The sequence below is a fragment of the Castor canadensis genome, chromosome 7, assembly GCF_047511655.1.
Source record: "Castor canadensis chromosome 7, mCasCan1.hap1v2, whole genome shotgun sequence".
Classification (NCBI taxonomy): Eukaryota; Metazoa; Chordata; class Mammalia; order Rodentia; family Castoridae; genus Castor; species Castor canadensis.
This window is the reverse complement of record NC_133392.1, coordinates 151,494,716-151,509,598: the sequence shown is the minus strand read 5'-3', so window position 1 is coordinate 151,509,598 and position 14,883 is coordinate 151,494,716. Positions and strand designations below refer to the sequence as shown.

The window sequence follows — 14,883 nt, the reverse complement described above, 5'->3', positions numbered from 1 at the left end:
TTCCTCATTGCTCAGGCCAGAGCTTGGGTCCCCGGCGCCCGCCAGGCTACAGGCCGCCCCCGCAACCCCACAGAGAGCGCGGGGATCTGACAGCGTGCCGGCGGCGGACGGCCTCCCGCACTGATTCGCGCCTGCGCACCCGAGCTGAGCGCGCGAGCGTAGCTTCCCGGCCCCGCGTTCCTCCTCCCCCGATCGGCCCCGCGCGCCTGCGCGCCGGCTGGGAGGAACTCGGAGTCTGGGCCGCGGCGGGCGGACGCGCGCGTGCCCGCGGCGAGGGGGCGGTGGCCAGGCGGCGGGAGGCGGGCCGCGCGCGCCGGTGGGAAGCGTCCGGCAGCCACAGCGCCAGCTCCATCGTAGTCGCTGCCGCCCGGGTCCCGCTCGCCCCTCCTCCCGCTCCCCCGCCCGCCGCCGCCCGCGCGCATGCGCCGCCGGAGCGCGAGGGTCGGCTTCGGGTGTGTGGTGGCGGCAGAGCGGAGCTGCGAGGCCCGAGAGTCAGAACCTGGGGGAGAGGGATGGTCTCTGCACGGGGGGGAGCCGGAGGAGCCGCCGCCGCTGCCGACGCCACCGCCGCAGCCGCCGCCGCCGCCGCCCCGGCGCCCGCTTCCCGGCGCTGACGGCCGAGTACGAAGCCGGCGAGGGGGAGACAACCACCGCGGTCGCCGGCACGCCGCCCAGCATGGTCCGGGAAACCAGGCACCTCTGGGTGGGCAACTTACCGGAGAACGTGCGGGAAGAGAAGATCATCGAGCATTTCAAACGGTGAGTGACACGAGGGCCTGGACCGCGCTCGCTCCTCGGGCGTCGCTGCCGCTCCGGCCCGTTGCCGGCCCCTCCCCGTGCGCGGAACTGGCGCGGCGGTCCCCGCCGCCGACCCACGGGCAGTGCGGCCGCGCGCGGCTGTCCCTCCGCTCGGCCCTCGTCGTGGCGTCCGCCTCGGAGGAGCGGGCCGCCGCCTCCCTGCCGGGGAGGGAGGAGACCGGGCGCTCGCGTCCGCGGAAGGGCGGTGGGCGCCGCGCTCTCGCCGGGCTCGCCGGCGGGGTCGCGTCCTTACGCGTCGCTCTCTGGTCCCGAGCGGCCCCGCCGGCCCTGCCCTGCCCGGCCCGGCGAGCCCCGATCCGCGCTGCTCCCGCGCTTCGCGCTGGAGATGTCTGGCCTGGACAAGGGAGGGCTGTGCAGAAGCCGAAGTCCCGGTGAGTCACGTAGGGCAGGCGGGACGGCACCGGGACTGCGATCGCTCAACGGGGACCCGAGGCTGGGACCTCAGCGCAGCGGCAGATGGGCTTTCTTGTTGGCGGGGCTGGGAGGACAGCGGTCCGAGCCTGAATGGCCGTGCCTGTGGGTTCTGTCGTCCGGCGCCCGCCAGGAAGGGGAGCGCTACGGAAGGTACCGCGCCGCATCCCGCGCCAGGCTGGCCTAGTGACCGAGCGGCCTTTGGAATAGTGGTGTCCCCGGACCCTGAATTCTTTCGGGAAATGCTAAAAAGTGCAAGCCTTCCAGGTTCGGGATGGGCAGTTTTCACTGTCCCAGTGTACTTTGTGTGCGTGAAACGGAAGAGTAGATGCTGCTATGGACACCATTTATTGGGTGGCGCGGCGCGGCGCTTTTCTCGTTGACTCGTGCGTGTACCGCGGCTGGCAGAAGAGGCCTCGTACACAGCCCACTTAGAATGACGACTTATCCTACTGGGCGCCCGTCTACCCATACACGAAGGCCAAAGGTTCACGTTTGGCTCACTCTTTAATTCCCCTTGCTGTCTAGCGAGTGAAGGAAATCATGGAACGTGCTCATTAGTGAGTCAGCTGGGAAAAACAGGCTGCACGGCTCGCTCTGGAGCCGTTGGGTGAGGGCGAGGAGGCAGCGGCCGCAGGATCCTGTTTCTGGGTGGAGGACCATTGATTCTGTTGGCCGTCGCTGTTACTGGGGTATGAAATCTTCGTGGCGGAGCGCGCGTGTGCGCGTGCCCGCGTGTGAAAAGGAGTCGGCATAGTGAGGCCATTCATAACGTGCTAGTCTGTCCTCGGCAGGCCTGGGGGAGGTGCGCGCTTCTCGGGACTCCGAGTGTTTACTACGTTGTGCCTGAGAAGCCGGCGAAGGGGAGGCCGGGAGCAGAGTCGCCTCGGTGCCCTAGGACGAAGGGAGGCTGCGGGCTGAATTGGGAAGAAGATGGGAACTTTCTTTCCTCGTGCTGCTCCACCCCTTATTCCCCCCCCCGCCCCCATCGTCAGTGTTCTGGTGGAAAAATCATTTAGGCGCTGATGATCGGAGTGGAAAACCTGCTGAGATGTGCTCACTTTAATCCCTTGTGGACCTTCTCTGTAGGTCCCTGCATGGGAAATCTGTACGCACCGACGTGCAAACACGTGCATTGCAGCATTTGGTCTGCTCCTCTGTGTTATGTGACCAGATGTGTCATTTCGCATTATGCAGATTCCAGAGACACTGCGTACCTCTGGCGGGGAGTTTAACCCCTCTGTGAAATTGGGGGGGGGGCGGGGGTTGGGAGAGCCGGGAGGAAATTGTTCAGACCAGTTCTGTGAGGTTTATAAGTGGATGGTGCTGCGGTCCCGCTCGCGTGAATGACTTTCTAAAATGGCGGCCAGGACCCACTTTATGTGGGAATCGGCGGAGCACATCTCAGAATGCACAGAGGGAGGCGGCTGCGAGGATGAGAGCTGCGGCGGAGAGCGGCAGCCTGGAGGAACCTTGCTCTATTAAAGAGGACTTAGCTGGCACATTGCTCACTACTGCATTTAAAGGAGTATCTTACCTATCGCAGAGCAAAAGCAGATGCTACTGATAAAAGCAGGTTATTTTAAAACTCACCATACGTGTATTCTTGAAACTTTTATTTTAATGGTGACTTTTTCACTTTTAAACGAATATATTTTGTTACTTGAGTAGGCAGTACAAAGGGTATATAAAGGAATACAGAATAATCTCCCCTTCACCCCTGACCCTGGAATTCCCAGTTCCTGTATTCCTTCCCTCTTCCCTCAAACAGGTAATCTCTATATTCTGTTTATTGCTTGTCTTTCTACGTACAAGAAACGTTCTTGCTAATCTGTGGAGCTAAATGAACCAGTGTTTTATCTCTATTGTGTAATAGGTTTTGTAAAATGTGCGATTGCTACTGGGCAGGAAAATGAAATCTGAATAATTGTAAATAAAAGGCAGTTGTAGCAGAATGATGGCTCGGGAAGAAAAATTAATGGTATTTACCTCTACTGTCTTGTAGAAATCAGAATGAGAAAAATCGTGTAATAGCTATATTAAAACTGAAGCTTAAGTGCCTTGCTTACCCTTTTCCCTAGCTGATTACAACATTAACTAATAACTGTTTTACAGGATTAAGAGGTGTATTCTGGGAATACATTATATGAAGCGTTTTCAAGATGATGTTCTGTTAACAGTGCTGTGGAGACAGGGCAGCTTAGAAGCATTGTGAAGGAGGATAAAAGATCATAGTTTTTTTCTCAGTTTATGTTTTCATCAGTATTTTTTTCTTTTTAGTCAACTTTATTTTTTAAAATTGTTCAATCATACACAAATACAGAGTTCTTGAAAATTGAAGCAAAATGGATAATTGGGTTGATGTTTATCAGTGTTTTTTTAGTTGACAATAGATTGAGGGACAGTTGCTAGTTTGGCTTTTTTCCCTTTAATGTCAAAGAAAGACCTCAGACTCAGACATAGAGACCTCAGACTCTTAGAACATAATCAACCTATTTTCAGAAATTGGCTTTACCTTCTTGCATAATAGTAAGTATATTGTGTTCATTCTCTTTACTGCTTTCCATATGCTGAAATAAAAAAATTAAATGTAGACTATTTCTGAATCCGGTTGTAGTTAACAAAGATTCATTACTGGGGCACAATAGAGAAAGTCTTTTTCCTTTGTATGTTAGCAGGGTTGAAGGGGGAAGGGAGGAATTACACAACAATTGGTTGCTGTCTTGTAAGAGAGAGGTGTATGCAAAGACGACTCTTTGAATTAGAATGAGCATATGAATGGAACCCTTTAAAGACTTAAATTTTTTTATACCTTATTTTCAGTCACGTATTAGGTTCTTAATTACCACCCCTACTTTTACAGACAGGTTAAACCTTATACAGAAGTTGAGCAAGGAAGCTCCTCATTAGTTTTTTTTCAAAGAATGAGACACTTTTAAAAATGTGGTTGGTTTTGCTAATTTTAAATGTTTTATCACAGTGGCTTTGCTGAGTTTAAATAACTGAAATAAATGTTACATGTTACATACATTCAAGTAACTTTACTTGTTTGACACAATACAAAATAAAAGTGAATCAGTTTCCTTATCTTTACTATACAACTAGCAGTATCTTTAGACTTCATCATTGTTACATGGTTTGTTTATTTGAAACCAGACAGTTTCTGCGAAACTGCCTCTGGCTTTGAATATGATTTTGAGTATCTATCTATTCTTGGGACAGGTTTTTGCATATTTTAAAAACTACACTAAATTCAGTTGTCTTGAAATAGCATTAGCATTAATAAAGAATGCTTAAAATGTATTATTTTATTTCTTGAAAAGAATGCCTCTGGCAAATTGAGGGAAAACATAGGGCTGATTGCAAGTAAGAATGACGTTTGATTTGTAGAGGGCACAGCTACTTTTGTTGTAGACTCTGCTTTTTTTATTTTTTCCTTCCCTGGTGGGACTGGGGTTTGAATTTAGGGCTTTGCACTTGCAAAGCATGTACTCTACCACTTGAGTGGTATACCTCCAGGCCACACCTCCAATCCATTTTGCTGTAAGTTATTTTTGGAGATGGGGCCTCCTGAAGTATTTGCCTGGGCTGACCTTGAACCTTCATCCTCTGGACCTTAGCCTCCCAAGCAGTGAGGATTACAGGTTGAGCCATGCATGCTCAGCTCCTTTTTTTTTTTTCCCCCAGTACTGGGGTTTGAACTCAGGGTCTACACCTTGAGTCACTCCACCAGCCTTTTTTTTTTGTGATGGGGTTTTTTGAAATAGCGTCTCTCGAACTATTTGCCCAGGCTGGCTTCTAACTGAGATCCTGCTGATCACTGCTTTCTGAGTAGATAGAATTACAGGTGTGTGCCATTGCTGCCTGGCCCTTTTTTTTTTTTTTTGTCGCAGGGGATGAAACGCAGGGCCCTAAGCTACACTGCCAGTTTCTGCTATTTAAAAAAAACAAAACAACAACAAAAAAAAACTTCCTTAGTTGAGTTCCTAGCACCAGAGAGGGTGGGGAGTGTAAAAAATTTCTAGTGTTAGTGATTTATACTAAATATTCCACAGTAATTACTCTAAACAATGAAATCTGAAATGCCTTGATGTATATATTCACTAAAATTGAGCTTTTTGCTATTGGATAATTTTAAGCAAATGTTACTCAGCACCTTGTAGCAGATGCATATTAGCCTGTTGAGCAACAGACTAAAAAAAGTAGACTGGCAGTAGTGGGGCATGGTGGCTCACATCTGTAATTCCAGCACTAGGAAGGCTGAGACATGAGGATTTCTTGTTTTAGGCAAGCTTGGGCTACATAGCAAGGCTCTGTCTCAGGAAAAAACTGCCCAAAACTAAACAAAGTAACATTTAAATTTCCAACCTTTATTACTTGCTTTTTAGAAACTTTTATTTATTCTTGCCAGGGTGCTACTCAGGCAGTGGAGATCCCCATCCTAATCTCAGACTTACTAAACATAAAGAAGGGCTGGCAGAGTGGTTCAAGTGGTAGAGCTCCTGCTTTTTAATCCCTGAGTTCAAACCCTGGTCCCGCCAAAAAGAAAAATAAAAACAAGCAGAAAAATCCCACAGTGGAATGAATGACTCTATAATAACTTAAATTGAGTGAATTTTTTAATTTAATTACTTATGATTTCATTTTGAGTTTACAAATTTATTTATTTATTTATTTATTTGCAGTACGGGTGCTCCTTCACCTTGAGCCAATCCACCCTTCCTATTTTTGGAAGGGTTTTTCGAGATAGGGTCTCATGGAACTATTTGCCTTGGCTGGCTTCGAACCTCAGTCCTCCTGATCTCTGCTTCCTTAGTAGCTAGGATTACAGGTGTGAGTCACCTGCGCCTGGCTTATACAAATGAATTGAACTCCTTTGCGGTGCTGGGGTTTGAACTCAGGGCCTACACCTTGAGCCACTCGACCAGCCGTTTTTGTGATTTTTTTTTTTTTTTTGAGATAGGGTCTCTCGAACTGCCCAGGGTGGCTTTGAACTGTGATCAGTACCCCTGATCTCTGCCTCCTGGTGACAGGTGTGAGCCACTGGTGCCTGGCTTGTTTTGTTTTGTTTTTGAGACTGGGTCTCACTATGTAATCCAAGCTGGCCCCAAATTTGTCATCCTCTTGCTTTAGCCTCCCTAGTGTTGAGATTATAAGTGTGTACTGCCATGCCAGCTCATATGTATTTTCACATTCAGGAAATAACAGTATGAGACCTGCTGCTAGATGCTTTTAGTTAATGCATGAATAAAAAAGCCTATATGTTTCACCAATTTGGGTTTCAGATATATTTTTAGAATCCTGTCTTGGAGAATTTTGAATATACGCAGAAGTAGACGAAATAATAAAATCTCAAGTACCTATCATTCAGCCCCAACAGTTATCAGCATGCAGCCCGTGAGGAAAAATAAAGCAAAGGAGTGGAAAGGAATAAATTGGAGGGGGCGGTGAAAAGAGGATCTTCTCTTTGGAAAGATGGCATTTGATATACCAGAATGAGGGTCAGATTTATTTCTCTCCTTTTTGTATCATTATTACTGCTTTTTTATTTGCCTGTCTGGAGCTTGAACTCAGGGCCTACACCTTGAGCCATGCTATCAGCTATTTTTTGTGAAGGTTTTTTTTTTTTTTTCCTTGAACTGTTTTGCCCAGGCTGGCTTTAAACCGAGATCCTCCTTATTTCTGCTTCTTGAGTAGCTAGGATTACAGTTGTGAGCCACTGGCACCTGACTTTTATTACTATTTTTGCATTAACTAATAAAATAGTTCAAGGATAGAACAAAGAACCTTCATATTCTCTTCTTCCAAATTTCTCAATTGTTAATGGTCACGTATGCTTCCTAATTCTATCCTGCCTTCTGGTTTGATGTCCTGTCACCTTAAATTCTTGAGTGTTTACCTCCCCAAGACAAGGACACTTTCCTGCATGGCCACTTATAATTCTCTCAGTTAGGATACAGCAGTACCACTAATCCATAGATCTCAGTCAAGTGATGCCACCATCCCAACAATGACTCTGCTTTCTGATCCAGAATCCTAATCAGTAGACCACATGTTGCTTTTGGTTGTCTTATCTCATCATGTCCTTCAGTTGTTTTTGTAATTCTCATATACCTGAGAGTTTTTTCTTTTTTGGTACTGGGGTTTGAACTCAGGGCCTCATACTTGCTAGGCAGGTGTTCTAACACTTGAGCCACTCCATCAGCCCTTTTTTATGTTGAATATTTTTTGGGATAGGGTATCAAGAACTATTTGCCCCGGCTGGCTTTGAACCTCGATTCTCTTGATCTCTGCCTCTTGAGTAGCTAGGGTTAAAGGTGTGAGGCCAGTATACCTGAGGGTTTTAAAGAGCTTAGGTCTTTCTTCAATACCACCCTCCCCTGGGTCTGTCTGGCATTGACAGATTAGGCCATCCATTCTAGGCAGTAAAACCACAGAAGTGGTGTCTTCCCCTTCTTGGTATATATCAGGAGGCAAACAATATGGACTGGTGGTTATAAACTTTGCCCAGTCAAGTTAGTGTCTCTACTATTTCCCCCTTTGTTTTAGCAATTTTGATATTATCACTGTGATTGTCCACAAATGGTAATTATCTTACTGTGATTCCTTCTACATTTATTCTTCTGTAGGCAAGAACCTCCCTCGCTTCCTTTATTTCATTTTTTTGCAGTACTGGGGCTTGAACTCAGGGTCTTCTTCACTTTGAGCCACTCCATCAGTCCTATTTTGGTGAAGGGTTTTTTGATATAGGGTCTCAAGAATTATATGCTAGGGCTGGCTTTGAACTGTGATCTTCCTGATCTCTGCCTGCTGAGTAGTTAGAATTATAGGTGTGAGAGCACCTGGCTCTCCCTTTATTTTAAAAACTCATTTTTTCCTATTTTTTCAGTGCGTTTAATCCAATGCTTGTTTTGATATCCATGTCACTCTAGGTTTGACCAGTGGGAGCTCCTTTAAACTAGCTACTGTAGCCTGTCTGGTGGTGCGTACCTGCTATAGTCCCAGCTACTTAGGAGGGTAAAGCAGGAAGATTATTTGAGCCCAGCCTGACGGTGTAGTAGTAAAGTGTCCAAAACCCCCCTCCTCCTGTGCCCCCCCACCAAAAAAAAGTTGTAAACTAGCTTCTGTGTTCCTATCATTCTAAGTATTTATTTCAGGCATAACAAAAGCTTATTTTGTATTTTCTCCTTCCCAGACCTGGAAGAAACCCTGGTTCCTTTTAGTGTAGTTTAGAAAGCAAGATCTGGATGCTTAGTGGACATTTTTGCAAAGCTGAGATGTGTGCTGTATGTGTCTGTATAAACATGAACATAGAAATACCGTACATTTTTAAAACTGGGTTCACATATGTTCCAGTACATGAGAATTTTTTCTCACCTCCCCTTTTCCATGCTTGTAAATCTTTTCGCAGAGAAACCTGACTCCCATTACTCATGATGTATTTATTTCTTTGCTCAATCAGTTGTGTGCCCTTTGTCACTAATATCCCAACTACTCTGTCTCCTTCTTTTTTTGCTACCTCTGAAGACATTGTTCCTGTTACCTCTGCATGGCCTCCCTCCCTCTCAACTACTCTCCTTTTGTTTGTTTCTGGTGATACTGGAGTTGGAACTCAGGGCCTTGAATTTGTTAGGCAGGCTACCACTTGTGCTATGTCCCACCTTGGAAACCAATATGGGGAGGGGGACAAGGAAGGGAAAGGAAGGTAAGAGTGACTTGCATGTTTCTTGTTTTTTTTCTTTTTTTGGTGGTACTGGGGTTTGAACTCATGGCTTCACGCTTGCTAGGCAGACATTCTTATCACTTGAGCTACTTTGCCAGCCCTGTTTTGGGTTGGGTATTTTTTGAAATAGGATCTTGGGAACTTTTGCCCAGGCTGGCTTTGAACCTTGATCCTCCTGATCTCTGCCTCTGGAGTAGCTAGGATTATAGCTGTGAGCCACCTGTACCTGGCTGTAATGAGATTTTAACTTTTGACCTCATACTTGCTAGGCAGGTGCTCTACTTTGCATGCTCCCAGCCCTGTTTTTGCTTTAGTTATTTTTTGGATAGGGTCTCAATTTTTTGCCCAGGCCTGACCTCTGACTGCAATCCTCCTCTACCCTATAGCTTCCAGAGTAGCTTCCATTATAGACATGAGTCACTGTGCCCAGCCTTTTTGTCCTCATTTTTTTCTTTCATAGGAGACAACTTGTAGATGAATGGGTTCACAAATGACAATTGCCTCTGGTGCGTGTGTGTGTGTGTGTGTGTGTGTGTGTGTGTGTGTGTGTTTTTTCCCCAGTACTGGGGCTTGAACTCAGGGCCTTCACCTTGCGTCCTCCACCTTGTGTCCTCCACCAGCCCTTTTTTGTGAAGGGTTTTTTGAGATAGGGTCTTGAGAAACTATTTGCCTGGGCTGGCTTCAAACCTCAATCCTCCTGATCTCTGCCTTCTGAGTAGCTAGAATTACAGGCGTAAGCCACAGGCACCTGGCCTCTGGTGTCATTTTAAAGCAGATTTAGAGCCACCCCACTTTTAAAATTAGTTTTGACTCTGGTTGTGCCATTGACTTGATCTCTCGCTATGGCCTCAGCTTAATTACTGGACCACTCTGAGCTTTATCATACCAAGTCATGCAGAAGAGGTGGGAATGAGAAGAGAGTTTATTTCTTTGTAGAATTAAGAATCAGTCTTCCATTTATTTGGGCATCAGCCACTCAGTGTGTGTGGCAAAATTTTGCCCTGGCCTTACCTCTCCAAAAACCATACACTCCTGCATCTGTTTCTTTTTCTCTTCCCTATCTCTGCTGGAGGCCCCATTCAAGGAGTTCCTTAATGAGTTAAGACCTTTGTTCCATGGCATAAGCCTCAGGATGCTGGAGGTTGTATTATTATTATTTTAATATTTAGTTTTTGACAGTACTGCGGTTTGAACTCAGGGCTTCATGTTTGCTAAGCAGGCACTCTTATCGCTTGAGCCACTCTGTAAGCCCTGTATTGCTATTATTTTGGTTGCATTTTTTTTGTGGTGTATATTAACATTATCATTGTCCTCTGAGTTTTCATAAGTGGGTATTTAATTTATTTATTTATTTACACAGGGCCTCATACATACTAGTCAAGTGCTATACCACTGAGCTATGCCTCACTGAACTATTCCTTAGCCCTTGGTGTTGTAAATTTTATGTGGTTTGATTTATGTGGTCTTTTCCTTTATGACTTATGGATTTTACATCATTCTGAGTCTTTCCTTCTCCCAAGATTGTACTACAGTTCAGTGGTGTTTGTTTGTTTGTTTTGGCAGAGAGATAATATAAATCAGGAAACTTGTAAATCCTCACCCCCCCCCCCCTTTTTCCTCCACTTTCTGCATCCCTCCAAGTACAGACATAAATCAGTCTATTAACTTTTTCTAAAATGAGACTAGGACTCTGGTGGACTGTCTTTTGCTGGCTTTAGGGATTGTGAGTCATTTGGCTATTTGTACTTATCAAAAGGTAAGAATGATCAAAAGACGAATGTAGTAGTTATTCAAGAACAACTTATAAGGGGCACCCTCTCTTGGGACCTCCTCCCCAAAACTCTTGGGGTTCTATTCTCCCACTTTACACTTTTCTGTCTTAATAAACTCTTGTTTTACTCTTAAAAAAAAAAAAGAAGAACTTATTATGCTCTTTCACATAAATTAGTTTCACAGCAAATTTTCTGAAAGAATTTGGTACCAAATACCAAACAATAATAGCACATTTGGTTATCATCAGTAATAAGTTATTTACCTTCCCAGTCAGGTATGCTTGAAGCAGACCATGCCTTCTACTGTGCCTAGTTACAGGAAACATGACATTCAGTTGGCTTATGTTAAGATAATGTAGAAGCTTGTTTTTAAAGGAGGTATAAAGTCTCATATTGCTGGTAAGGCAGTATCCCAGCACTGGGAGACTGAGGCTGGAGGTCCTGAGTTCAAGGCCAGACAGGCCTGAGACCCTATCTCAAAACAAACATATTCAAGGACAGGGTAGACATTTTGTCTTATTTATTTTTGGTGAGACTGGGGTATGAACTCACGGCTTCAAACTTGCAAAGCAGGCACTTTACTGTTCGAGCCATACCTCTATAGTCCATTTTGCTCTGGTTATTTTGGAGATGGGGTCTGAGAACTGTTTGCCTGGGCTACCCTCTAACCAAGATTCTCCTAATCTCAGCCTTCTAAGTAGCTGGGATTTACAGGTATGAGCCACTGGTGCCCAGCCATTTTGTTTTTTTTTTTGGCAGTACTGGGGTTTGAACCCAGGGCCTACACCTTGTGCTACTCCACCACTCCACGAGCCCCGCACCCCGTTTTTTTTTTTTTTTTTTTTTGATGGTTTTTTTCGAGATAGGGTCTTCTGAACTATTTGCCCCAGCTGGTTTTAAACCACAACCTTTTGATCCCTGCCTCCTGAGTAGCTAGGATTACAGGTGTGAGCCACCGATGCCTGGCCATTTTGTCTTTTTTAAAAGAATAGTTTTATTGAGATATAATTCATACATCACAAAATTCATCTATCATCTCTGTCTTTGTCTACTTTCGTAATGTCTTCATCATTACAAATTGAAACCCCTTTATCTACTTCGTGTTTCCATGGATTGACCTCTTTTGGATCTTTTAGGTATGGAATCATAGAGTGTATGACTGGCTCTTTTCAGTTACCATGTTTTTAAATTCATAGAAATTGAAATATTTATCAGAACTTCATTCCTCTTCTTTTTGGTACTGGGGAATTATTCTTGTTATTATTTTCGACATTACTGGGTTTTGAACTCAGGGCTTCACTCTTGCTAGGCAATTGAGCCACATTTCCAGCCCAGAACGTCATTCCTTTTTAACATTGAACAATATTCCATTTTACAGAATGTTACTTTTTTTGGGGGGGAGGTGATATGGTCTTTGGGTTTTAACTCAGGACCTCGCACTGAGGCAGGTGCTCTTAGCACTTGAGCCATTCCACCAGCCATTTTTTGTGGTTTTTTTTTTTTTTTTTTTGAGATTGGGTCTGATGAACTATTTGCCTGGGCTGGCCTCAAACTGAGATCCTCCTGATCTCTGCCTCCTAAGTAGCTTGGATTACAGGTGCCTGGCAGATGTGATCTTTTAACTGTAGGAGTTAACTGGCAAAGAAGGATTAGTTGCAAAACTTGAATGTGTTATTTTCATTATTGGGGTGTAGTTCTGTTGTCTTGTTTTAAGAATGACTAAGGGAGGATTGTTGTCTGTAGGAGGACTTGTATGCAAGTGAAGAATGTGGCAATTCATTGCTTATTAGTAGGTCACTTGCCAAAGCTGGAATTAAAAATCACTCTTGCATTCCTATAGATAACCCAGCCAGTGAAGATTGAATGCAGTCTCTTCTGGAGAGGAGTACTGAGAGAATTCATTGGGTTGCAATATACTAATGACATGTTTCCACCCTCAGGTCCTGAGGCATACTGATGCTCCTCAGCTTTGTGTAACTGATGTTGCATTGTGAATTACGGAATGAGTTTCTTGTGGAGTTGATAAAAACAGTTTTTAGACTAGGAGATAGGAGGGATCTTCTTTTCATCTATGAGGAACTCGAAAATTGTAAATAAATTCCACTAGGCTAACGATCTTTGTTTTGTTTCCCAGTATGTGTCAAGTGCCTAGAACATTACCTTTTCAACACTACCTTTTTTTTTGCCCGTACTGGGATTTGAACTCTGTATCATGCTCGCAAGAAGGCAGGTGCTCTGCCACTTGTCTGCTAGCCCCAAACATCACCTTTCAAACCAGTATTCATTTATTTACTTACTTACTTTTTGCAGTACTGGGATTTGAACTCAGGACTTCATGCTTGCTAAGTAGGTGCTCTACCACTTGAGCCACTCTGCCAACTCCTAGAATCTGTTTTCATAGTCTCATCTTTTTCCTTCCCTATATCACTTTGCTCTCAAATATAAAAACCTGAGGTCATTGATACATGAAATTACATTCTTCAGGGACGTTCTGAGAACTCATCATGCTTATTATAGACATTGTCAAATGTTGGAAGGAGAGCTAACATTGAAGAAACCTGGCATTATTTTGGGTAGTTTTCCGTTCTCTCTTGAAAACTTAAAGAGAATATAGTTGGCACTCTGTGTCCAATTGACCCAGTACCACGTACACGCACACACACACACACACACACACACACACGCACACACACACGTGCCATGCATGGGGGTTGAGGATATAGCTCAGTGGTAGTACTTGCCTAGACATGCAAGGCCCTGGATTTAATCCCCAGTACTAATATATACACACCATATTATATACGTAATATATAATATATACATATATACATATGTATGTATATATGGTGTGTGTATGTGTATGTAAATATGGTATATGTATATATATATATGTAAATATGGTATATGCAAATACTTTGCTATTTTATATGAAAGATTGAACATCTCAGATTTTGGTACTTGGAAGCAGAGGGTAGGGGTGGTCCTGGAATCAGTCTCTAGTGGATGCCAAGGGATGCCTGTATGTTGAAAGATATGGTGAATTTTTTTTTTGTTTGTTTGTTTTGGGTGCTGGGGATTGAATCCAAGATGTTGTGAATTCCAAGCATGCTCTACTCTCAGCCCTGATAGCAGTGTATGCTGGTGAATTTAATATTTTAGTGATATTAAATATTTTTAAACAAATAGAAAGTAATTAATTTAGTAACTTTAAGAAAATGTTTTCAAGACAAACTTCTTAGATTGTTTTATACTGCAGCTTATAGCAATGAAGTACAGGTTCTTAGCTTTATAGTCTCTTGTTTTTTTTTTTAATTTAGGTTTTCTTTATTCTTTCAAAACTACAAATGAGCTAACATGTTATCACTTATTCCAGTTACATGTAATTTTAGAAAGTAACATTTTGTACTAATTACCTGCAGAATATTCTGTAGGTTTGCTGGAAGAAGGAAATGTATCTAATTGTTGTTTAATTATTCTTGCTAATTTTAGTTGAAAGTAAGGAGGAGAGGGGGAGTAGATTGGTAGAGTATTTGCCTAGCATGCAAGAGGCTCTGGATTCCATCCCTTGTACTGCTGTTGCCACTACCACCATCAAAAAAACCAGGCAAATGTTTCAACTCGAATAGCTGAGAAATACTTAAGTATGAAAGAAAATGTGTTGTTTTGGATGAGTAGTCAAATCAGGTTATCACATTTACTGGGTGAGTTTTCATGGATAGGAAGATTTAAGCAGCCTCTTTGGTTTAATTAATATTTTGGAATTCTTAGCCTTCTTAGCACAGAAAAGTAGGGTAGAAGGGCTGGGAGTGGGGCTCAAGTGGTAAGGCCCTGAGTTCAAACTCCAGAATCTTGTTTAAAACAAAACCCAATCATATTTTTGTGTAATTAAATTTGGAGGTAGATTTGTAGCTTGTTTCTAAAGTGTACCTCTTTATTTTGTAAAAGTGATGCGTAAGTGAACCCACCTTTGTGAGGAAGATGTGCTTCGTGCTGTGTGCCTGTTATCCAACAGATGCATGAATATTTAGTTTTTGTCTCTCCCTTTTTGTTTTGTGTTTTGGTAGTACTGGGGTTTGAATTCAGGGCTTACACCTTGAGTCACTCCACCAGCCCTTTTTTATTAGGTTTTTTTTTTGAGATAGGGTCTTGGAACTATTT

At 44.1% G+C, this 14,883-nt stretch overlaps 1 protein-coding gene across 4 annotated transcripts in view; it reads left to right on the top strand.

Moving 5' to 3' along the window:
• Positions 1-408: 408 nt before the first annotated feature.
• The window catches only part of Spen (spen family transcriptional repressor), an 86,503-nt gene continuing 72,028 nt past the window's right edge, over positions 409-14,883 (top strand). Inside the window, exon 1 of one of the 4 annotated variants that reach the window (XM_020173221.2) lies at positions 409-759. In XM_020173221.2, the coding sequence (XP_020028810.2) occupies positions 677-759 (83 nt within the window). In that variant the 5' untranslated portion in view covers positions 409-676. Of the gene's footprint in view, positions 760-1,086; positions 1,191-2,522; positions 3,002-14,883 lie in introns of those variants that run through there. The other 3 variants (XM_074081258.1, XM_074081260.1, XM_074081261.1) reach the window with 3 other exon arrangements.